This window comes from Gadus chalcogrammus, chromosome 21 (genome assembly GCF_026213295.1).
Source record: "Gadus chalcogrammus isolate NIFS_2021 chromosome 21, NIFS_Gcha_1.0, whole genome shotgun sequence".
NCBI lineage: Eukaryota > Metazoa > Chordata > Actinopteri > Gadiformes > Gadidae > Gadus > Gadus chalcogrammus.
This window is the reverse complement of record NC_079432.1, coordinates 18,553,667-18,575,513: the sequence shown is the minus strand read 5'-3', so window position 1 is coordinate 18,575,513 and position 21,847 is coordinate 18,553,667. Positions and strand designations below refer to the sequence as shown.

General features: G+C 42.4%; 3 protein-coding genes and 1 non-coding gene across 6 annotated transcripts in view; all 4 read right to left on the bottom strand.

Annotated features, from left to right (window-relative positions):
- Positions 1-2,184: 2,184 nt before the first annotated feature.
- On the bottom strand, positions 2,185-2,267 carry trnal-cag (transfer RNA leucine (anticodon CAG)). Its single transcript has one exon. It is a non-coding gene; the product is annotated as a tRNA-Leu (tRNA).
- A 3,740-nt stretch (positions 2,268-6,007) lies between these two features.
- tmem18 (transmembrane protein 18) lies at positions 6,008-9,592 on the bottom strand. Its single transcript, XM_056582066.1, has 5 exons — positions 9,418-9,592; positions 9,138-9,255; positions 7,114-7,168; positions 6,812-6,905; positions 6,008-6,728 (listed from the first exon to the last, which is right to left on the bottom strand). The coding sequence occupies exons 1-5, from the start codon at positions 9,508-9,510 to the stop codon at positions 6,630-6,632; spliced, it is 459 nt and encodes a 152-aa protein (XP_056438041.1). The 5' UTR covers positions 9,511-9,592; the 3' UTR covers positions 6,008-6,629.
- Positions 9,593-9,755: 163 nt separating this feature from the next.
- Positions 9,756-11,514, bottom strand: LOC130375056 (required for drug-induced death protein 1-like). The gene is made up of 2 exons (XM_056582065.1): positions 11,179-11,514; positions 9,756-10,360 (listed from the first exon to the last, which is right to left on the bottom strand). Exons 1-2 carry the CDS (start codon positions 11,467-11,469, stop codon positions 10,226-10,228), a joined length of 426 nt encoding a protein of 141 aa, XP_056438040.1. The 5' UTR covers positions 11,470-11,514; the 3' UTR covers positions 9,756-10,225.
- Positions 11,515-11,658: 144 nt separating this feature from the next.
- si:dkey-119f1.1 (Structural maintenance of chromosomes protein 6-like) overlaps positions 11,659-21,847 on the bottom strand; it is a 41,167-nt gene continuing 30,978 nt past the window's right edge. For 2 of the 3 annotated variants that reach the window (XM_056582061.1, XM_056582063.1), the window contains exons 16-27: positions 17,435-17,549; positions 17,181-17,335; positions 16,811-16,946; positions 16,216-16,296; positions 15,901-16,071; positions 15,064-15,201; positions 14,796-14,941; positions 14,221-14,346; positions 13,338-13,443; positions 13,050-13,202; positions 12,620-12,717; positions 11,672-12,012 (exon numbers count right to left, since the gene is read on the bottom strand). In XM_056582061.1, coding sequence (XP_056438036.1) covers positions 11,916-12,012; positions 12,620-12,717; positions 13,050-13,202; positions 13,338-13,443; positions 14,221-14,346; positions 14,796-14,941; positions 15,064-15,201; positions 15,901-16,071; positions 16,216-16,296; positions 16,811-16,946; positions 17,181-17,335; positions 17,435-17,549 — 1,522 coding nt within the window. In that variant the 3' untranslated portion in view covers positions 11,672-11,915. Of the gene's footprint in view, positions 12,013-12,619; positions 12,718-13,049; positions 13,203-13,337; positions 13,444-14,220; positions 14,347-14,795; positions 14,942-15,063; positions 15,202-15,900; positions 16,072-16,215; positions 16,297-16,810; positions 16,947-17,180; positions 17,336-17,434; positions 17,550-21,847 lie in introns of all 3 variants that reach the window. The other variant, XM_056582060.1, reaches the window with a different exon arrangement.

The window sequence follows — 21,847 nt, the reverse complement described above, 5'->3', positions numbered from 1 at the left end:
CATTAAGAGAATTCGTGAAGCTCTTATCATTGCTGCCAATTAGATACTTCTGGGTCACTCAGTAAGGAACCTTCCTAGCAGAAAGGATTATCCCACAGCAGACATCGACACTTTCTGGGTTTGCTGATTTCTAACTCATGGTGAACCTGAAAAATGTGAATTCATGACGGGCTTCAAAAGCCATAATCTATCGCCCTCTGACAATGTGAGCCATTCGGGAATAAGCCAAGCCAACACTATTATTTACTTTTATTGGGCCTAGCCGGTTCAATTGCACATTGACTTTGACAGACTATTGAAGCCAGTGTTAGCCTATGGAGTCAGTTTCCTGCCATAATTCAAACCTGAAAAAAAAGTTTCAAAGGCTTGTAAGTCTGGGTTTGAAAACTCAACACCTTGTAAAAAAGGTTTTGCAACACTGAAAAAATAGATTATAACCTGAAAAAAAATAAAAATAAAATTCAAACATCTGTAAACATGATTTTGTGTTCATTTTATCTTCTTCATCATTTTCACCAACACATTTTCAAAGTTCAAACAATTTCACCAGCGCATTTGCAGAGTTTCAAATCTGGCACTGTTCTAACAGTGTATTTCATTGTTGCCCGGTTTTGAAACCTTGTAAATGGGATTCTGCAAACAGGTGTTCATACATTGAGAAATACGTTTGAAAGGTTGAATATTAGTTTTAAAAACTTGTAAAGGTGTACGTTACGACATTGCAACGTATTTTTTCAGAACTGACTTTTCAGCACTGACTTTTCAGAGATTTGACCACACAGGCGCAAGCTTTGAGTCACGTGAATATTGGCAGTGTTCTGACGCCACTCGTTTTGAAACTCCTGACAGTCGAATCTGAAAAAAAAAAGAACGTTCCTGGGGGCGGGACCATTTAGCTCTAAACCTATTGGTTGCGCTCGGCTGACGTACATTCCAATCACATGTGCCGTTCACCGGGCTGTGCGTGATTGACAGTGCTCTGCCGTTGACACGAATAACAAGCGACTTTCGCGGTTGATTTTGATTTCCATTTTCTGGAACCAATAGCTGTGTTCGAAATCGTTCCCTATACACTCGTTCCCTATTCCCTATATAGTGTACATGATAAAGTGCACTATATAGGGAATAGGGAACGAGAATTTGGACACTACGCTGAACATTTCTAAACGTCATTTGCGTCAGTAAATGCGCCGGGTATTTGTGTGACGCAGACAGATGCGCCCACATCATGTAAACAAACCGGTCACTCACGACGAAAGCTGGAGGTTGTATTGATGTTGAATGTTACATTTCCTTGTTTAATTAATTTTGAATGTTAAATATTCTATGTCAAATCACAAATAAATTTTGACATTTCTAAACGAAAGCCGGAGACTCCATCATTAAATGTATTCGTTTTCGCGGTTATATTTCAAACCCAGACTTATGCCGCTTTTCCACCGCACATGTAGCTCGACTCGACACGACACGACTCGACACGGCAGCAGCGCGGGTCCTTTTCCACCGCAAATAGTACCTCCGGGACGTGGGCGGGGTCGGCTGCGCGAAAGGGCCGTGACGTATTTTTGTACGCGACGCAAACAACACCTACGTAATCCAAACATGGACAGAATAACACATAACAACAATGGAGAACATCGATGCGATGGTATTCGTGTTCGTATTATTAGCTGGCATCTTGAAGAAGTGGAATATGTTGGCTGCGGCGCTGCTATGGCTGTTACCAGCATGGTTGCCATGTCGCTCTCGTGACTTCGTCACACTCTCTGGCCAATCAGTGGCCGGCCGTCTGCCGACGTCACCTTTTAGCATCGGCTCAGCCGCTTGGAACCTAGAGCGAGGCGGTACTAGAAAAAGCAGCAGCCACTTCAGGTACCAGATACCATGTTTTTCGCGGTGGAAACGCAAAAAAGGCGAGCTGAGTCGAGTCGAGTCGAGTCGTGTCGAGCTGGTACCATGCAGTGGAAAAGCGGCATTACAAGCCTTTGAAACTTTTTTTTTCAGGTTTGAATTATGGCAGGAAACTGACTCCATACAGAGGCCGCTGTAACTGTGCTTTGATACATAAATAATTTACTTATATCTCAATGACTATTTCAAATTACAGCAGATATATTGGATATGTTGGCAGTTGGGTCTTCACAGCTGAGGTAAACATTTGTTGCTGAATCATTCAACAAAGAATGTCTGAAGTGGGATTCGAACCCACGCCTCCAGGGGAGACTGCGACCTGAACGCAGCGCCTTAGACCGCTCGGCCATCCAGACATGTAGGGAATCTCGTATGTACCCTACTTTAACTCCACTATATGTGTGGCGTGCACCCTATTTAGTGCACTACATCCATGATAGGGAACGATTTCGAACACAGCTATAGTCTCATCTCCATAGGACGCGACTAGCAAGGACGCGGTCCTAGCAAGGCTGCAGCCTTCACTTTGGGAAACAGCCATGGTTCCAGAAAATGGAAATCAAAATCAACCGCGAAAGTCGCTTGTTATTCGTGTCACCGGCAGAGCACTGTCAATCACGCACAGCCCGGTGAACGGCACATGTGATTGGAATGTACGTCAGCCGAGAGCAACCAATAGGTTTAGAGCTAAATGGTCCCGGCCCCAGGAACGTTTTTTTCTTTTTCAGATTCGACTGTCAGGAGTTTCAAAACGAGTGGCGTCAGAACACTGCCAATATTCACGTGACTCAAAGCTTGCGCCTGTGTGGTCAAATCTCTGAAAAGTCAGTTCTGAAAAAATACGTTGCAATGTCGTAAACGTACACCTTTACAAGTTTTTAAAACTAAATATTCAACCTTTCAAAACGTATTTCTCAATGTATGAACACCTGTTTGCAGAATCCCATTTACAAGGGTTCAAAACCGGGCAACAATGAAATACACTGTTACAACAGTGCCAGATTTGAAACTCTGCAAATGCGCTGGTGAAATTGTTTGAACTTTGAAAATGTGTTGGTGAAAATGATGAAGAAGATAAAATAGAACACAAAATCATGTTTACAGATGTTTGAATTTTAGTTTTGTTTTTTTTCAGGTTATAATCTCTTTTTTCAGTGTTGCAAAACCTTTTTTACAAGGTGTTGGGTTTTCAAACCCAGACTTACAAGCCTTTGAAACTTTTTTTTTCAGGTTTGAATTATGGCAGGAAACTGACTCCATATTTGCCGGACAGGTTATTTTACTGGTGATATTATAAGTACATGTTTTGTAATAGTAACCTGTATTAATCTATTTGATTTGGACAATAAGGGAAGCTGTAGTTTACTATACAGTCGCTACTATTTCAATCATCGATCAATTCACATTTCAAAACATACATACTTTTTTATTGGACTATATATATATTATAAGGTCATATGGACTATATATATATCTTTTCAATATATTGAAACAAAATAAGTTTTTATTTTAAAAATTATGTTTTTCAAATAATAATAATAAATAAATAAATAATAAAAAAAATAATATATTGGACCTCCTCCAGATAGAAATGTGGCATTAAGGAAATAAATGTGCTGTGAGAGAACAATGTGGTCACCTCGAGTATTAGGATACAGACTCACTGGACTGGAGAGTATGGAAAAAAATGAGGGTCAAATCAGTTTGGAAAAAAGAGTGTTGTTTAATTTATTTCAAACAAAAGTCCTAGTACTGGCCTCTCATCAAGGCAGCACCTACCTTCAGCTACCCCAACACAGAATGAGCCACCCTTTAAATAAGGCAAGCAATTAGTCCCAGGTGGACAAATCAAGGCCAGTCAGGCTATACTATTTACATGGGGAACATTTCCTGGCCAAGGCTAGATTAACTAACCTACTGCCCCCTACTGCGACTTAAGTACAAATACAACAATCCTTTTGCTGGAATTGGAGGGACAGTGAGAAGGGGCTTTCTCACACGTGCCATGATGAATTAAAATTTGTTTAAATTAAACTGAAAGTAAGTTATTTTGAAAAACAGATTATAATAAAAAACATCTATAATTCAATACATAGATTTATTTATATAATGATATTTATTTATATATGTAATGCCTCATTGTTCTATTTCATAGATATTTATTTATTTAATATTGACTCAACGGCATTCCATATACCTGTGGTTTGTAAAATGATATCTGCAGAACATTTCACGATCCACAAACACAAATTGTTACCAAAGTTAAGGGTCAAGAGGTCAAGCCAATGCTAGGGTAATGCTAGAACCAACCAATGGGCTCTTCACTGAGCTGCCTCTCCATCTTTTAATTTAAGGGAATAATTAATTATGTGTAATTGTGTTTTTTAGGCTAAGTGAAGCCAAGTAACAAAAAGGATATCCTGGCAATGTTGCTTCGTACAATCGGCCCCAGGCTTCATTTTAGGCTCAGAGAAAGAGGCAACTCATTCTCTGCTTTTCCTGATTTCTTACTTAACATATCTGGTTAACCTGGAAATTCAGTGAAATAGTGCCCTGAATGTTACACAGAAATGTTTTGTTGTTTAAAAGGGAAAGTTATGTCATTCACTATAAAACAACTCATGATTCATGATAAGTTTCTTGGTAGTCCTTAATGTGTCCAGTTTTCTGGGTACATTTAGGTGAGGTCTTCCCTACATGTTATCCAGAAAGGGGCTGAATGAGAGACAAAAGGATTTGCTTACAGATGATGGCTTACAGATGCCGGCATAGAATGAAATTCACAAATTGCACATAGTTTCCATGTCTGGCTTGAGCTAGGCCCATCCTGAAGAGAGTGACAGTATACATCAATGTACAAGCTGCACTATGATCCCTCATACCTGGAAGGACTAGATGTAGATGAATTGTGACTTGTTTTGTCACGGACAAGATCCATAGCAAGAAACATGAATTATTAATTAAACCAATGCTGCAGGAGAGGGGGTGGGGGTAGGACAGATGTCCAGATTGCAAGCAGAGTGAAAATTCCGGCTCATGCCAAAAGCTCCATTAATACTCAATACTCCCATGAAATTCAGCCGTGGTGCACTTGAACACTTTTAGAGCTGTGGATGTTTTTTCTTGTCTCCCTCCAAAGCTGTCTCGCTTTCTTTACGAAATCAAATTTACATTACTGGCATGTTGATGTTGGTTTGGAAGCGAATGCACTAAAGGGAAAGTTGGGGTTGCAATCAATTTCTGAGCTAGAATGGGGTCAGGGGCCGAAACTGTTAGAGAAACACTGGGCTCAGTATCCATCCTGTATCCTCCCATGCATGTCCGGCCACCCATTCTCCAGGACCGTAGATGGATGACAGCCTGACATTAAGAGGCTTTTCTTTTCTTGGACTGGGGGAGTTTGTGTGTGTGTGTGTGTGTGTGTGTGTGTGTGTGTGTGTGTGTGTGTGTGTGTGTGTGTGTGTGGTGGTCATTTTTCTCTCCTTAAACATGGCATTCTATGGCACGTCCAGCGGTCACACACTCACAGGGCCTTCCTTTCCAGCTCTCCTCCTCCACAAATAACTTAATATTATGATGGCAACTCGCGGCTCCATCACTCAGGTCCGTAACGGTGCGCCCAGGCAGGAGGAGCACACCAACACCTAACACATCTGGGCAACAAGTGAGGGAAATAAGAAAGAAAAAAAAACAGCCCAGCTGTAATCCCTTTGCTGCAGAGATGAAGGGTGCAGGATGAGATAACAGAAGTTAAATCACCTTTGGTTCGTCAGTGTTTGCTCACCTTGCTCCCCCACCTTGCCCCCCCAACATTCTCAGACAGAAATCACTTGACCTTTATCTGTCCCGTCTGCTAGGTCAAAAAACAATATCTTTTTGACAAGGAAAGCAAGATAGATATGAGGGTTTTTTTCTTTGCATAGGTGTTACCGTCATTACATTTATTTTGAAACAGGTTATAAATAAAGCTAAGTTGACCATACATTTGTTAAGTGGTGTAATTAAGGCCATATTTTCTTCCCTATTCTTTTTTCTGTATTAGAATTGTTCATGAGGAACACATTCATTTAGGATGAAGTCCTACTTGTCTAAAGTTGCTTTCATCACTGGAGACTAAATTATTTGACCAGATCCTACTGCAGTGGCCTGAGAATCCGGCAACCCCAGAGGTCAACGTGTGTTCAGGGCTTTATCCCCGGTTTCTCAGCCGCGGTCCACCTTTCTGCTCACGGCAACAGCGCACACAACACTGTTTCATATCGCCCTCTAGAGGCGGCCATCCACTAGAGGGTGGTGTTTCGGGAGCTGTTTGTTCCGGTAGTTTGATTAAATAACAGGATCAGAATAGTCACTAAATAATATTTACCAATATGCTTTATTATAATGGTTTAAAAGAAATACATGAATAAAATAAATAATACAAAAGCAAAGTCCTTTGCTTAAGTAATCATTTTATAGGATGAAGCCATCCAACCAATGAAATAATCCTAAATAAAATAAACATTAAACCCTCTAGCCCAACCCTTGTCCTTTGTTGACTTTGTAGTCAAGTCAATTACAGTTCCGGAACAACACCAAAATAAGCTGAATATGGTCCTTTAGCTTGTTAAACAGAGGCTTTGGGTCCAACTGCTTTGTGGAATGTGTCTCTCCCATCTCCCCGTCCCGGACCCGGGCCCGAGACAGTCTACAAGTAACATCTCCGTAGCAACTGGGATTCACTCTATCTTCTTCCTTCCTTCTCTGAGGGCTCTTCTCTTGAGCTGCAGGGTCTTCAGTTCAGTCATGGTGGAGAATGTCCGGTACACCCACACGATCTATAAAGACACAAATACAGATATTAACATACATCAACAATTTGGGACATCATTAGTGGTGAGATAAGAATCAAAATACTTACCACAATAATGATGGTGTTAAACAAGAGGGGGATTGAATACACCAGGGATATGAACATGCCCGTGGAGTCGAAGTACTGGAAGTTTGAAAATGACCTGGGAAGAATAAATGATCTGTCAATAATTATGGCATTACATTTTCTTTAAAAAAAAAAGGCTGCCTTACTTATATAAGGAGGATTATGATGAATATAAATTCCTCTTTGGCATCTCCAAAATGTATAATGAAGCATTAGTAATGTGTCTGGACTGCTGTTCTGAAACCAAATAGATGAGTTGGAGCTCCGCGTTTGTAATAGCTTACCTCCAGTAATTGGCTGCTAACTCGTTCAGATATTCAGCACTATAAACCATTGCAACTATGAAGAGAGACAAGACAAAATTTAGGCATAGACGTTAAAGGTTTGTAATAACACTTATTTCATCCTAATGGTAAAATCCCATTTTAAGGGATTAGGAATAATCTTGGCTCATGTAACAACACAAATCTTGTGTCGACATGTTTAACTGTAAAACTATACAACTATTTGGGAACACAACCTACTCAGGTCAACTGGGTGTTCGCCAACCAACTATTTTAGTATCAGAAGCAATATTCAATAGGAAAGACTTTATTCTGGGCTACTCAAATTATATATCCTGATTTAAAAAAACATATACACATAATAAAAATACACACAGTATTAAGATATGAACTATGATAGAATAATCATAAAGAATGCCGACTTCCTCATCCCTTGCCCCAGTGGCTCAAAAAGTGGGTATGCACTATATGCGGTGCATAGGGGCACCGCACCAGAGGGGGCGCCAAAGCGATGGAAGTAAAATTATTTGAGTCGGCATTTTCTGTATTTAACAGCGTTTGTGTACATGATATGATGATCATTAACAGAGGAACGTCAATGATAAGGCGCCCCCCCGCTCCTTCGCCTCCCTCCCCCCCTCCTCTCCACATGGCCGCCCCCTCGACTACGCCCTGGAGGCGAGCGCCAGAGTGTCTTCATTTGAACCGTATTGTCATCTGATGACACGTACTTCAATATGGAGAGGCAGAGAAGAAAGCCCTCAGGGTCACAACATAGAAAAATAAAGATTGGGAAGGTCGTTTTTATGGCAGTGTATAAAGAGGAGGCTTGTAAATATACAGGTTAGCTAAATCTACTACTAGTAAAACAACAGGTTACTGTTGTCTTGCAACTGTGTACTGATCAGAATGGAGCCTACAATATAACGGATCATAACAAGAAAAATAAAGGAACTTGTTTGTGGCCATTTTGTTTTACTTCAATCTCTATGTAAGTCTTTGTTTTATGTCAATAGACCCAGTAAAAACAGAGTTATAAAGTTGATACTTTATAACTCTGTTAATAATCCAAAAGTGAATAAATTAATAATCCAAAAAAATAATAATATTATTATCGTATCTGAATCGAGACTGAATCGTTCTACACAGTATTGCGATGCATCGAAGAATCGATTATTTTTCCCACCCCTATTGGTTACTGTACTCCAACAGCTCTAACAGAGTCTATTGTTTTGCATGTACGTTTTTTGGTGAAACTAGAGTGGTGGGGTATAATAACTGGCAGTGTCTTTCAAAGATACTGAAGCACCATGAAACAAGTGGTTACCACATAAATGCTTATCTGATGTGGAAAGAATTGGCACCCCGCTTATGCCTAGATAAAACTATTGATAGCGAATTGCAGAGAGCCTGTTGACTCGAGTGATCGACTACATACTCTTCCTTGCAGAAAGAAACCTGCCACTGAGGGGGACTGTGAAGATGTGAATGGCATCTTCACTGTGTTAACATGTTTTAAAAGATTCACGTGTTCCTGTCTGGCTGTTAGCCCTGTAATAGTCTGCAGCTGTGGCTCAAAGATTAATTGAGCCACACCCATTCTGGTGCTCCTTAAGAGGGCCAGAGTTCTAGACTGGAGGGCGGCTTGAGTTGTGCAAGTGACTCGACTGTTGTGGTATTGTTTTTAAGTAAAAATATGTTTTTACCAACAACATTGTGCGTCGAGGAAACTCTTTTTCACAGGGACAAAATGCACAGATAGGAAATCCTAGAAATGGAAATTTTCTGGGTATCCTTGATCTCTTATAGCACGGTATGATGTTACACTGGCAGAGCATCTTAGAAAGGCTGCCTCTAAAAAAAATATCTGTCCTGGTGCACTCAAAATGAGTTTTTTGATTCAATATCAGTGTGTTTTAGGTCAAATTTGTGCCCAGATCAAAGAGGGGGGAGGGTGGGCGCCTGCTATGCATCTGCATACCCCCCAGAAAGTAGGCAGTTGCGCCCCTGCCTTGCCCACTCACCCATAAGCAGGAACTGACAGATCTGCACTCGGTAGAACCGACACGTTAACAGAGTCGATCCGAGACAGATCGTATGGAAGGTCAGCAGCCCGATCAGCCATGGCTCCGACCACTGGACCTATACAACAAATGCCAATGATGAAAGAGAAAACCAGACATATGTTGGCATAAAACCAATGTGTCAATACAGCATTGACAGCTCATTTAACTAGAGAACTACAAGGAAGCACTAATGGCACAGTGATATTCTGAACAAACCCACCCTTAAAACAAGACTTACCGACATAAGGAATGTCCATATCGACGTTATCCTCACATTACTGAAACCATCTATAGGAATTGAGCTGGCATTGTGTACTTTCTGGTGTGTCATTTTTATAAAGTAACAATTGCTTGTGGTTTATGCCTGGGGTAAACAAGAGTGCGGAAATAAAAACTATACGGGCGCACAGGATGACGTCATCCGAAACCTCCCCTGTTGGTCTGCAGCAGCCCTCACTGCATCGGGGAGAAGCCCACACTGCACCGGGGTGGGTGGACTAGTTACATGGGACAACTTCTAAACAACTTTGTATATAAATACCTATTTCATAAAACACATTCACATTTTAAAACCATTATATTAACACAGATTAATACATTTTATTGTAACAATAGTATATTCAAGAGGTACGACATCAAAACAGTGTACACCAACAAACTTAATCAAAACGTTCAATTCAATCGCAAGAGGACACTCCGGTTCTCACTGATAACTCATTCTGTCATCTGTCATTTCCTTTCCAAAATGTAAAAAAATAAATAAAAAAACATTCCATACAGCCACTGACCGTTGTTAAATCAATTATAAACAAAAGTGTTATTTGATGTTGGTTATAAGCTGCCCATTGTATGATAGGGGCGGGTCTTTCACATTACAACTAACCTTTATTAATGTAGTCATATACACTTATATACACAATTATCCATCCCTGTTACATTACATGAAAAATAAAAATGAAATAATATTAAGATGTAAAAACTCATTCAGTAACAATGGTCCACACAGCATTGACATCATGGTGAGAGCGTTCCTATGACGGTGTTTCTCATCCTCTGCCCGGTTGAAACTCTGGTATAAAGCAGGTAGCAGCCGCTGTGAGGGGGGTGGTGTAGGCCAGGGCAAAGTTGTGAAGACCCAGCATGAGACACTTCCAGCTGCCCCGCCACGCCCTACCAGCCCTCTGTGATGCACACACCATTACACAATCAGTGCAACACAAAACAAATCACCTTCAAATCAATCATTTACTTTTGTTTGGTAGACAATCTTACTTTTCTTTAACCAGTGTGTAAGTTAAGAAGGATTGGGAGGGCGGTTCCCTGGAGGGCAAGTTCCCTCTGAGCACTGTCTGTACAGCACAAAGCCTCATCAAGTCTGCACAGCCTTCATTGTGAAAGTGGTGGGGGCTTAGAGCGGGGGACTGGGTTTCACTTTTATTTCCTCACATAAACAAGAACCTGGTCAACACAATAGCAGCTCCGGATGTTTACTGGAAGGCTTTTTTCCATGGAGAGGAAGTCTCCTCTGAAAGCATGGAAATAAACCGTTCCAAACATAACCTGTGCTCTTGATTTTAATTGGTGTTGCCGATTCAATTTGGGCTTATGAACAGATTTCATAATAATAATTAATTTAAGTTAAAGGTTGTGATCTGAAATCTGCTGTAAAAAACACAGCCACTACGAAATTTCACTAAGGAGAAAATTATTGAATAACTGAAACTAAATGAAAAAGTAAATTGTAAATCTTTTTCCATTTTTGATTAGTCATTGATTTTCAAGGGTATTTCAATCCGATTTGATCTAATTTACAATCCACTTATTTAATGGAAGCCTAAAATAAGATGTCCCAATAAGCCACAATCACAGCAGTAGACAAGATGTGATACATTGACACTGCTACTCGATAGTTGACAATGTAATACTTCATTTCAGAAAAACAACTCATATCCGCACATTGGTGCAATCGGTTCCCCTTTGATCCAACTACATTTCTCACCTTCTTTACTTTCTTGTATTTCTCTTTTTTCTTTAGCTTCCTCGCTTCTTTAGCTTCTTGCTCTGCTTCTTTATCCACCAAAGGCTGGTACCTCTCTGGGAGGAAGGCCAAGTGAACGTCTCTGAGGCCCCTGTCAGGCTGCCTGGAGGTCTCCTTCTGCAGGCTGTCGGGGGGCGCGTGGCTCCCCTGGAGGTTTGCTCCATCTACCTGTCGCTCGTAGCTGGCTGCCCTCACACCCAATGACTCTACATTCCTGTGAAACAACCGTGTGGCAAAAGACGTCGGCTTCATCTAGAACCTGGTGACTTGGGAGAGGGGAATGGATGGAGCCGAGATGTGCCAAAGGGTTCGGTATTGAGGTACTTTATCAGGCAAACTTATGGGCCCCTGAATGGGTGTGTCGAGAAATTCAGGGCACATTTCAGACCTCAAAGGCGCAGCCCTCTTTCATACAAACTTGGACAAATGCCAGCATGAAAGATAACCTATTGGTCATTGTGTATTCATGGACATTTATTATCATCTCTGGTAGGATGTTAAAATCAGAACAAAAACAATGCAGAACAATAAGAGTGAGGGGCCAGATTTTGCAATTGTAAATGTAACTTTCCTGCTAACTTTTAACATGCAAAACAGAATACACAACTTTCAAATCTAACGACAAACTTGTAACGACAAACTGAGGAACATTTAACAGTGCTCAACATTCAAAGTGATCGCCCCCATGGGCCTCTTCCTCAGGCTGGGTCTTCCTGGCTGGACGCCTGGTCCTGGGAGCCTCGCTCCGGGTCCTTCATCCGCAGGATACGGATAAATTTACTCTCAGGAAGCGAGCTGAAAACAACAAAGAACACAAATAAAGAAGAGCCGGTATGGACCATTGATCACATGACCGGAAGGGAACTTCACCCAGCACTCTTTGAAGGGGTGGAAGTTAATAATTGCAAATTTAGTAAGTAACACTTGTAAGTAGCCTTTGAGTAAGCTGGAATACAACCATCAAAAACTAATTGATAATATATGTAATAATATATAATAATAATACTTGACATCATCCACAATGGTGGTTTAAGCACTAATCATTTCCTATTATAATTATTAGCAACATTTACATTTATTGCAAGAAGAAGAGAAACAATATATCGCTGTCAGTACAGTAAGGATGTTCATAGAACCAAGTGCCAAGCACTAACTAACGTGAGGTAAACCCATTCCCTGTATACAACAAAGATAGCTAGGATAAGGCACCACTAAGTAATTTTTTTTTTAAAGTGCAATAACGTACAACATACGTACAGTGTGTGCCCAGATCAAAGACATTACATACGTAAGTGCGTACATTAAGTACCAGGACGTGTGACACACAATAAGTGCATAAGAGGGGTGTCGGGAGGCTATGCAGAGTCTAGGTGAACCCTGGTAAAGCGGAGGCCTTGGTCACCTCATGCTCTGTGGGGTGAGGAAGACGAACTGCCTGTAGCGCTGGCTGTCCGCTATCTTCAGCATCATGTCCATGGAAATCCTGCGGTTCACCATATCCTACAAACAAGTTAACACAGGTTTATATAGAAATTAATATTTTGCTGCCTGTACTTTCCCATGATCATTCTCCAATATTCAATCAAATATTTTGCTGGCCGACGTGTCCTAAAAATAAGTTTTTCTTTATCAGTACCATACAACTTCATTGAGATTTAGAGAGAAACATGCTGAATATCAACATCAACAATGAGTGCGTACATACACCAGAAAGCACAGTGTATTGTATTTCTATAGAACTTTCTTCAGGGCTCAAAGCAGCCTGCTCTAAGGTCGGTCGCTTTAGCCCGCTGTCAGAGATGAACCGCGGTACGGTAACCTTTGACCCTTACCATGTAGACATCAAACTCATCCAGGCAGCGGAATGGGGCCTCGGTGATGGCCCAGAGGGAGAGCACGAAGCACACGGTGGAGAAGGAGCGCTCCCCGCCTGACAGCGACCGCATGTCACTCAGCTCTGCCTTGTCTCCCTCCCCCGGCTGCACCTGGACACGTTGAAGGGAGGGAGGGAGGGAGAGAACAAGGGGATGGTATTAAAGACATACTATCCTCTAGGTTCCATCGCTTCGTTTACCAGTAGTGTTTTAAAGGAATGGAGAGAAAAAAGCTAGCTTTCTCACGGAGATGAAGAGGGTCTCGTCGTTGTGATTAAAGGTCATGCTGCCTGTGTAGCCTCTCTGGAACAGCAGACTGTCAAAGTAGTATTTACAGCGAGCAGACAGCATACTGGAGGAGGGTTGGAGGGAGAGCAAGAGATTTAGGCAGAGCGCAGGGTGCATAATTTCTTCAGGTGTTTGTGTAAGGTTGCAAGCCAAGCAAAGTGTTATCTTCATCTGATTATTATGCTGCCTTGTTTTACAGTTGTAGGACTCGGCATCGGACCAATGCCGACCGGTCCGGCATTCATGTCACATAATATCACATAATATCACATTCAAGAACAAGAGATGAGTCTATAGGCGCTACGGGTCTGCTGGACTTGAGCCTGCTACCAATAGACAATATACTCTCACTAAAGTGTGAGTGTGAAATCTCCAAATGAAACATGAATCCAATGCAAAATTACAATACAAAATTGATTAGACACAAACAGGTGGATATCTAGTGAACCCATTGTACAATTTGGACATTTGACACCTATATTGAAAGATATGGGGTACATGATTGAATGACACCAAGCTAACCAATCGCAATTGCACCATACAGCCACCAGATAGCGATGAAAGACATGTATTCTGATTGAAGGCAATAGACCTTTCGCCTCCGGTACCCTCTCTTAGCTACTAAAAATGGATTTGATAAAACCTTTCAAATTGGGGGGTAGGGGCTAAAACCAGTAACGGGTCATTTGGGGTTGAAGAGGTTGACGACCTTCGCCTGGCCAACGACATGAACGATGACCCTCGTCGATTTACAAGACGGTCCTCAGCCCCTCTCCCCCAAAAGACAGGATTCACTAGCAACAGGAGAAGACCACATCTCTGGGTGAGTGGGGGAGCTGACCTCCTCAGGGAGTTGTAGGCCTTCAGGCGGTCTGTGATGATCTGGTTGAGGGTCCTGATGAAGCTCTTAAGGCACTTCATCTGCTGGGCCGTGTCCTTATACTTCTCATAGGCCTCCTTGTACTGCCTAATGCCAGGGGAAAAGAAACACACGGTTGGTTACCCTAAACAAGTTTTTTTTACCCAAATGTGAAAAACTGATAATAATGACATAGCTGTCTAACGAGGCAAATCAAATAATAACTTAAAGACAAATCAAATCCATTGCCAATGGTTACCCTGGAAGTCATAAATGTAAGGTTCTCTACCAATGATGACAAAAAATGTAAATACATTATTTAGTTATCTTTGGTAATTAATAAATATTCCAAACTATAGGACAGCCTTTTCTGATAACAAAGGCATAAGAGGTTCAGTACATGGCTGTGAGGTTGGCTGTACACATAGTTAGGCAAAAGACAAACTATTTCCCCCCGGGGATCAATAAAGTATTTCTGATTCTGATTCTGATTAGTAAGGTGAGGATCACTTCTGTCAATCCATTCCAGTGTAAGGATTAGTGTCAGAGCCACGTACTTAACAATCTCTTCCCGGTTGCCCTGCTGGGCTTGCTGGGTAGTGATTTTAGTCTTGACAAGGTTGATCTCGTTGTCCAGATTCCTGGCAGTCCGGCGTACCTCAAGGCGCTCTGGACAGATCTCTGTTGCCTTGGTAACTGACGCCTGGCCAACCATGTGACACGTAACGTTAAGACTTTGAGACAATAAAACAAGATGCCACAGACTAGGTCTAGTAACACCTTCGTATTAACTTGCATCAACATTTATAACGCTTGTCATCGTACCGCCAGCTCATACTCCTGGCCCTCCAGGCTGGCCTGGAGGGCCAGGATGTTGTCCAAGTGGGTCTTGCGCTTCTCCTCATAGTGCTTACTGTGGTGCTTGCATTTCATCACCTCCTGGTCGCTATTAGTCAGGTCCTCCTACAGGGCCACAACAGAGAGGAGTTCAATAGAAGATCAGATAATACACTTGGGCACAATAGAGACTATTGAATTTCATTGGATAGATTCAAGGTCTTATTGAGATTTAGGCTCTAAAAATTGATGTAAAGTTTAAAACATTTGCTGCCATCAGATAAAATATGCAAGAGTTTACTGGCTTAATTCAATAAAGGTTCATAAAAATAAAATGTAATCAGTGTTTCCCACAGAAATTTTGGAGACTATGGGGGGGGGGGGGAAGGGGGCTGGTATGGGGCGATTATTGATTGTTGACGGGGTACGGGTGGTATGGAGCGATTGTTGACCGGGGGGGGGGGGGTATGGAGCGATTGTTGACGGGGGGGGGGGGGGGGGGGGGGGGGGGGGGGAGTATGGAGCGATTGTTGACGGGGGGGACGGGGACGGGGGGGTATGGAGCGATTGTTGACGGGGGGGGGGGGGGGGGGGTATGGAGCGATTGTTGACGGGGGGGGGGGGTATGTCTTCAAACTTCGCCTGAGCAAAAAAAAAAAAAAAAATTTTTTTTTTTTTTTTTTAATAATAATAATAATTCATGTGCACGCAGAGACTATGGCGGCCGAAATTAGACTATGGCGGGCCGCCATAGTCTCGTCAATGTGTGGGAAACACTGATGTAATGTCTTCTGGCTTCATGACAGGTAATTTCTACCATGTTACCTTCATGGAGTCGGCCTCCTCCGCCATGGCACTGATCTGATCCTTGAGCTTCCTGTCCTGCTGCTCCGCCTCCTCAAAGTTGGCCTTGAGCTGGGCCATTTGGGCCCGCGCCTCCTCACACTGGGCCTGCTGGGAGGCGATCTTACCGACGACCTCCTCCAGATCCTCCTCCTGGGAGAGGGAGAGCAAGAGAAAGAACAACATGATGCAATGATCTTCATATCTCTGAAGATCAACAGCCCTAATGATCCCCCCTATGTAATGGTTGACCCCTCCTAGATTGGTTCAGAGAGTTCTCCATGTAGGACACCTCACCAGGGGCTGGAGGTCCTCTGACTGCAGCTCCTCCATATTCTGAAGCTCGGTCAGCTCCAGCTGCAGCTTCCTTTCCTTCCCCTGAAACACCACAGAAGAAGAAGATGGAGGAGGAGGACTCGTTTCAAACTGAATGAGTTATTTATGAAGTCATTAATGGTGGCAGAAAGCAGTGCTGCACGATTAACCGAATCGCAATCGCGTTATCAGCCTTTGCAATTGCGATTTAATTATTTCATGTATTTTCTTACTTATTATATTTAGTTGTACTATTGAGAAAACCTAACAAGTTTGCACAGCAGAAATGCCTTTATTTTGAAAAGATTTCTTTTTTGAATTTATTTAATTCTGTAAAATATTGTTACTTTGAAAACAGTATTTTTTAAGCTAGTTTAAGTTTGTATGCTTTGTTTGAGTTGAAAAATAAACATTTTAAAATTATCAGTAATCTGTGTGCATTTTCCTTTATAACCAAGCAAGTTTCCTCATGACACCATTTGTTTAATATATCGCAAATAACAATTTTGTCCACAATGATCGCAATATGACCTTTTCACCAAATCGTGCAGCACTAGCAGAGAGTGGTTCGTTTTACCTGGGTTTTCTTCTGCTCCACGTGGGCTTTCTTCAGCAGGTCCTCGTTCTTCCCGATGTCCTCCTCCACCTTCTGCTTCCTCTGCTGGTAGCACCCCACCTGCGCCGTCTGGTTCTCCATCTCCCGCTGCAGGTGTCTAGAGCGGGAGGTACAGGACATGAAGGAGGACATGAAGGAAAGACATGAGTGTGCATTGAACGCAGCCTTCTAAAATGCAAGGTTAGCATTTAGCAGTTAAAACAAAGCATAGAATACAACAATAAATATTGTCAGCGAGTTGAAATCTCTTTCATACACTGGCAAAAGCATTGCAGCATAATCTGACAAAAAAAAAGGCTGCGGGGGTTAGGTTGTGGAGTAGAGATCCCACCTGATCTCCTCCTCCACATCCCTGAAGAGGAAGTTGGGTCTAGATTGTTCAGCCGACCACGACCGGTTTTCAAAGATCTGGTCTCCCTCCACGGAGAAGGCTTGAGTGCAGTTCCTCGGGGGTTTGGCCATCACTGCACGAGCCTCAGCGGCATTCTAGTAGAACAAAAAACAACACGCTGGAAAGGTTAGCGTGACGAAAATATTAATTAACAGGTCTGTGTTTGTGATGGACAGAGCACAACAGGAGGTTACCTTGATCAACAATATCCTCTCGATTCCCCTCTGGTCAATAAGGCAGTTTGCCACAACAGGATCCTCGACCTCTAGAGACTGTAGTACTGATGGATAGGTAGGGTGGTCTACACCCCTGGAGGAAAAAAAACAAAACAAGACCAATGACATGTTTGTCAATATCTAGGGTTGAGCACCGAAACTCTGTTCCATTAGGGAACCGGTTCCGACGTAAATGGTTGTAACGAGATCGAATAAGAACGCACATTTCGGTGCCTCATAACGGTGCCTGACGTTTTTTAACGCCCCCTGCCCCGCCTCAATGGTGTTGCGGCGTCAACTTGCGTTAGTGCTGGGCGCTATACCGGTTCACACTGAATAACGGTGTGTATTTTTGTTAGGATATGATTATATCCATACCGGTGTATTTGATTAAACAATGTTCGGAACGCAGAGCTGCGCGACACTGTTTCAGACGAGACCCTTTTCAATGTTGCGCTAAGCACGCATGGTACGACTACGACTTTCTTTATAGGTCCATGACTGCGAGGCGTGGTATTTCAGGCCAACTGGTAAAAGAGTGTGTCACGGCTTTCAAACATATAAACCATAAAGCCTATGGGCGCCTTGAGACTCGGGACGGACTTGTCAACGCGCTGTGGCATCGCTTACTTGATGTTGTTTTGATTGAAGATCGGCAGGTTGTAGTGGGTGAACGTGAATGAACGTGTGTGTGTGTGTTGCGAGCGAATGTAATTTGAAAGTAACAAACAAACAAACTCAAAGCCGATGCATACATCCAAAACTTTCTGTTCAAAAACCAAATAAACAAATCAAAAACAGAGTCGTTATTCGCTTCAAATACTTTTTCTTTTCAAAACTTTGGAATTAATACAGCGCGGTACCGAGCGGTTGAAAACAAAGTTGGCGTATCCTGTGGCTGCCTTGCGCACATGAGTTATATTACTTAATACGACTTTGGCAGTAATGTTGCGCCATGATGCGTGCCTGCCTGCTTTCAGTGAGTAATTAAAATTATTTGTCATTTCAAAAAGATATTTATCAGTCACAGCACTCACTGTGACTGATAAATCACAGTGTAAGTCGAGTAATTTAATGCCAACCGTAAATCTTGGATATCAAGTAGGCTAGCAAACACCGTTGCCATTCAACTCAGTGTCCGCTGACTTTCTGCTTAAAGGCCATGGTGCAGGTTTTATTTTTTTCGGATTTGCGCCATTTGCTTGTTGGTAATAAACATTTTAATGGTTACCTATTGTATTTAATGTTGTTTGGTATAACAAAACAGAATTTAATATGAAAAAGTGGGTCATATTGGAGCGGTTTGCGGTAGCTTCTCATTTCTCCCGGAAGGCGTTGCATGACGTCACGGTAGGGAGACGACAGACGTAGACCTTCGAGACCCATTGAGAGTAGAGAGTACGAGAGAGATAAGAGATAGATAAGTAAGAGATAAATACATAGATACATATTTAGATAGATAGATGGATAGACATATAGATAGAGATAGAAAGCATAGATAGATATATAGACCGATATAGATATAGACCGAGAGATAGGGATACAGACAGACAGATAGCATAGCATAGCGAGTTAGGTAGGTGGGTAGGTAGGTGTAGCTTTAGAATGGTGTACAACTGTGTTTGTGCTGGGTGTAATAACTCTAGCAAAACAGGACACAGGGTCCATGCCTTTCCGAAGGACAAGGCAACCCTCAGACAGTGGGTACAGTTTGTCCGCGTTAGACGGGCAGATTTTTCTATTCCCTCGGTCACAAAGAACTCCAAGGTCTGCAGCGCTCATTTCACGGCGGAGGATTACGACCAAGGGAATGTCAGTATGGTATCTCTCGGGTTAAAGAGGCTGGCACAGCTTATTCCGAACGCCGTGCCTTCTGTGCACACGCATCTCTCTGCCTGCCCTGCACCGAGACCGAGAGGCACCAAGATCAGTGCCGCCAGCCGCAAGCGAGAGCTGGCTATGGTAAGCCTCATGCTAATGTTTACAAGCTGTGCGTTAGCTAGTCCTGTGTATACTACATACCGTATTCCCTTTGACACCGCCTCCACTACAGTCATGACTCATGATCAGTCTGACATTAAAAAGAACATTTCGTGATTCATGAATATGAACCAAAACGTCCAAAAGCTTGTCATATCTAACTAGAAAGCGCCATGGCTAGTGTTTGGATCACTGGCGCTCATCAAGCGGCTTTCACAACAGTGTGTGTGTGTTTGATTTAGTTGATGGATTTAATTGCCCTTTTCCTAATGGAAAGTGACTATTACGGTCCTCTTTCATATGTATTTAGACGTGACCGTGTCGCTGACGCTAATTTATTTACGCAAGATGTTGAAGGTGCCTCACCGTCTGAGACCATGGACAGTGTCAATGCTGTTACGGTAGAGGACCCCTTGCCCTACTCCACTTGTGACACTGGGACACAGTGTATTTTGAAGCCCCTTGGAAGGTCTCACGGTAAATCTTGTTATTTCTTTAGTGGTTGATATATGCTGTCTAAAACATACGTTGCCAAATGATATGCATGCAGGACATTTCCAAACACATTGCTAAAATTAAGACATAACCTAGATCAAAACATAACCGCTTAGATTTGCCATGATTGTCATATGTTTGGGTATGTTTATTGACTGCCACAGCTGTGCAAGTGAACCTGAAGCCCAAGATGGTCAGCATGGGGACACAAACTTTCACCCCCCTCACTAGTCCTGACCCAACGGATGGAGAAGATGATCTCTCTGTCATCAGTGATGCATCATGGGTACCAAGAGACCAGATGTCTGAGGAGGATGAGGAGGTGTTGTGTGAGGAGCCATATCAAACTTGTGACCCCCACCAAAAGTGAGATAATTTAAAGCCAACATAGACCAACTTTGAAGTAGTTTGACTGACACCCCCCCCCCTCTTTTTTGTTGTAGTGGCATTGACAAATTCATTGTTTGCCAAGAGGAGCTCATGGCCCTGTTTGCCATCTGTCCGGCCTGTTGTGAGAAGTCAGATAGTAGAATCGTGCAGCAGGAAGGAACATTTGTTAAAATAGAGCAGGTAGGGTTTTGTTTACACTGCAGGCCATATCTGATTTAGAAAATCAGAATATCTTATTAAAATCGAATAGCCCTGACTGTCTGCCCACATTGCTCATTGCAAGTGATCAGTGCATCCTCCAATCCACATTATTTGCTATAACAGTCTAATATCTTGTGGATTTATAATGGCTAGCTTGGTTGGTGCTGACGTTGCTTCTTTTTCAAATTTGTCTTTTCAGTTAATTTACAATGTATGTACCAGGCTTGCTTTAGTCTGTGGGTTTATGATGCCATCATATTTGAGTGTTATACACTACTGGTCATGTTATTTTTTTCTAAATATCTAGGTCTGTGCATGTGGCTACCAGCGTTTCTGGCAAAACCAGCCGATCCTAAACAGGAATATGCCAACCTGTAACCTCCTTTTAAGCGATTTCTCTGGATGTTTGGCCACCCAGACATTACGGATGATGACCCTGTTTGGCCTTCAGTGCATCAGCGCAAGCACTTTCTTTCGCCATCAGCGCCGTTACACAATGCCCGTCATCATTCAGGCCTGGCAGAACGAGCAGGCCAAGAATTTTAGTGACCTCAAGGCAATGGATGGAGGCCTAGTAGTTGCTGGTGACTGCAGGTAAAGCAGAATTTGTTGATTCTATGATAGCTGCCACTAAGGGGTATGAACTTTAATAATCTCATGTCATTGTTAATTTTGTATCCTAATACTGTTCTCCACACTTTGTTTGTGCGAGAACTCATACACATTTTTATTTTATTTGTTATCATGCAGGGCGGCTTTAGTTTACATTTGCAGATGTCATGGTGGATTGTCTTTACAGACACTGGTTATTAAAAACTTGAAAACATAATTGTAATTTCTAATTATCCCCAGGTCAGATTCTCCAGGGCACTGTGCAAAGTACGGCTCCTACACGTTGATAGAGGACAGAGTAAACAAGGTGGTTGATGTTCAGCTTGTTCAGGTAAGCCTGATGTTAGACAGAAAGAAATGAACTCTCTGCAATTTGTTAAATGGACTGCATCTTAATATAGCACTTTTCCACGTGTACAACCATGCATAGGGCTTTATTATGCATCACACCACCTTCACCTCCACCACCATTCTACACTTACACTTATATTATGTTGCAGAGCTCAGAGGTCCCCAACAGCTCTTGGTGTGAGATAGAGGGGCTCAAGCGCAGCATCGGCTTGCTGAGGCGGCACGACCTGCATTTGTCAACCCTCATCACAGACGGACATCTCCAGGTATTTACAAAAAAAAAAGAATGTAGATTTATGAATTTCACTGAGGCTGGACGTTTGTGCTTTGCTGATGCACTGAGGGCCAGACAGTACAAGCATC

Excerpts from the sequence above, each read along its gene's own strand:
- tmem18 (XM_056582066.1), bottom strand. The coding sequence starts at position 9,510 with ATGACACACCAGAAAGTACACAATGCCAGCTCAATTCCTATAGATGGT. Across the intron at positions 9,256-9,417 it reads TATGGACATTCCTTATGTCG|GTCCAGTGGTCGGAGCCATG; the intron begins GTAAGTCTTGTT and ends TTTGTTGTATAG. Across the intron at positions 6,729-6,811 it reads TTAACACCATCATTATTGTG|ATCGTGTGGGTGTACCGGAC; the intron begins GTAAGTATTTTG and ends GTGTCTTTATAG.
- LOC130375056 (XM_056582065.1), bottom strand. The coding sequence starts at position 11,469 with ATGAAGCCGACGTCTTTTGCCACACGGTTGTTTCACAGGAATGTAGAG. Across the intron at positions 10,361-11,178 it reads AATACAAGAAAGTAAAGAAG|AGGGCTGGTAGGGCGTGGCG; the intron begins GTGAGAAATGTA and ends TGTGCATCACAG.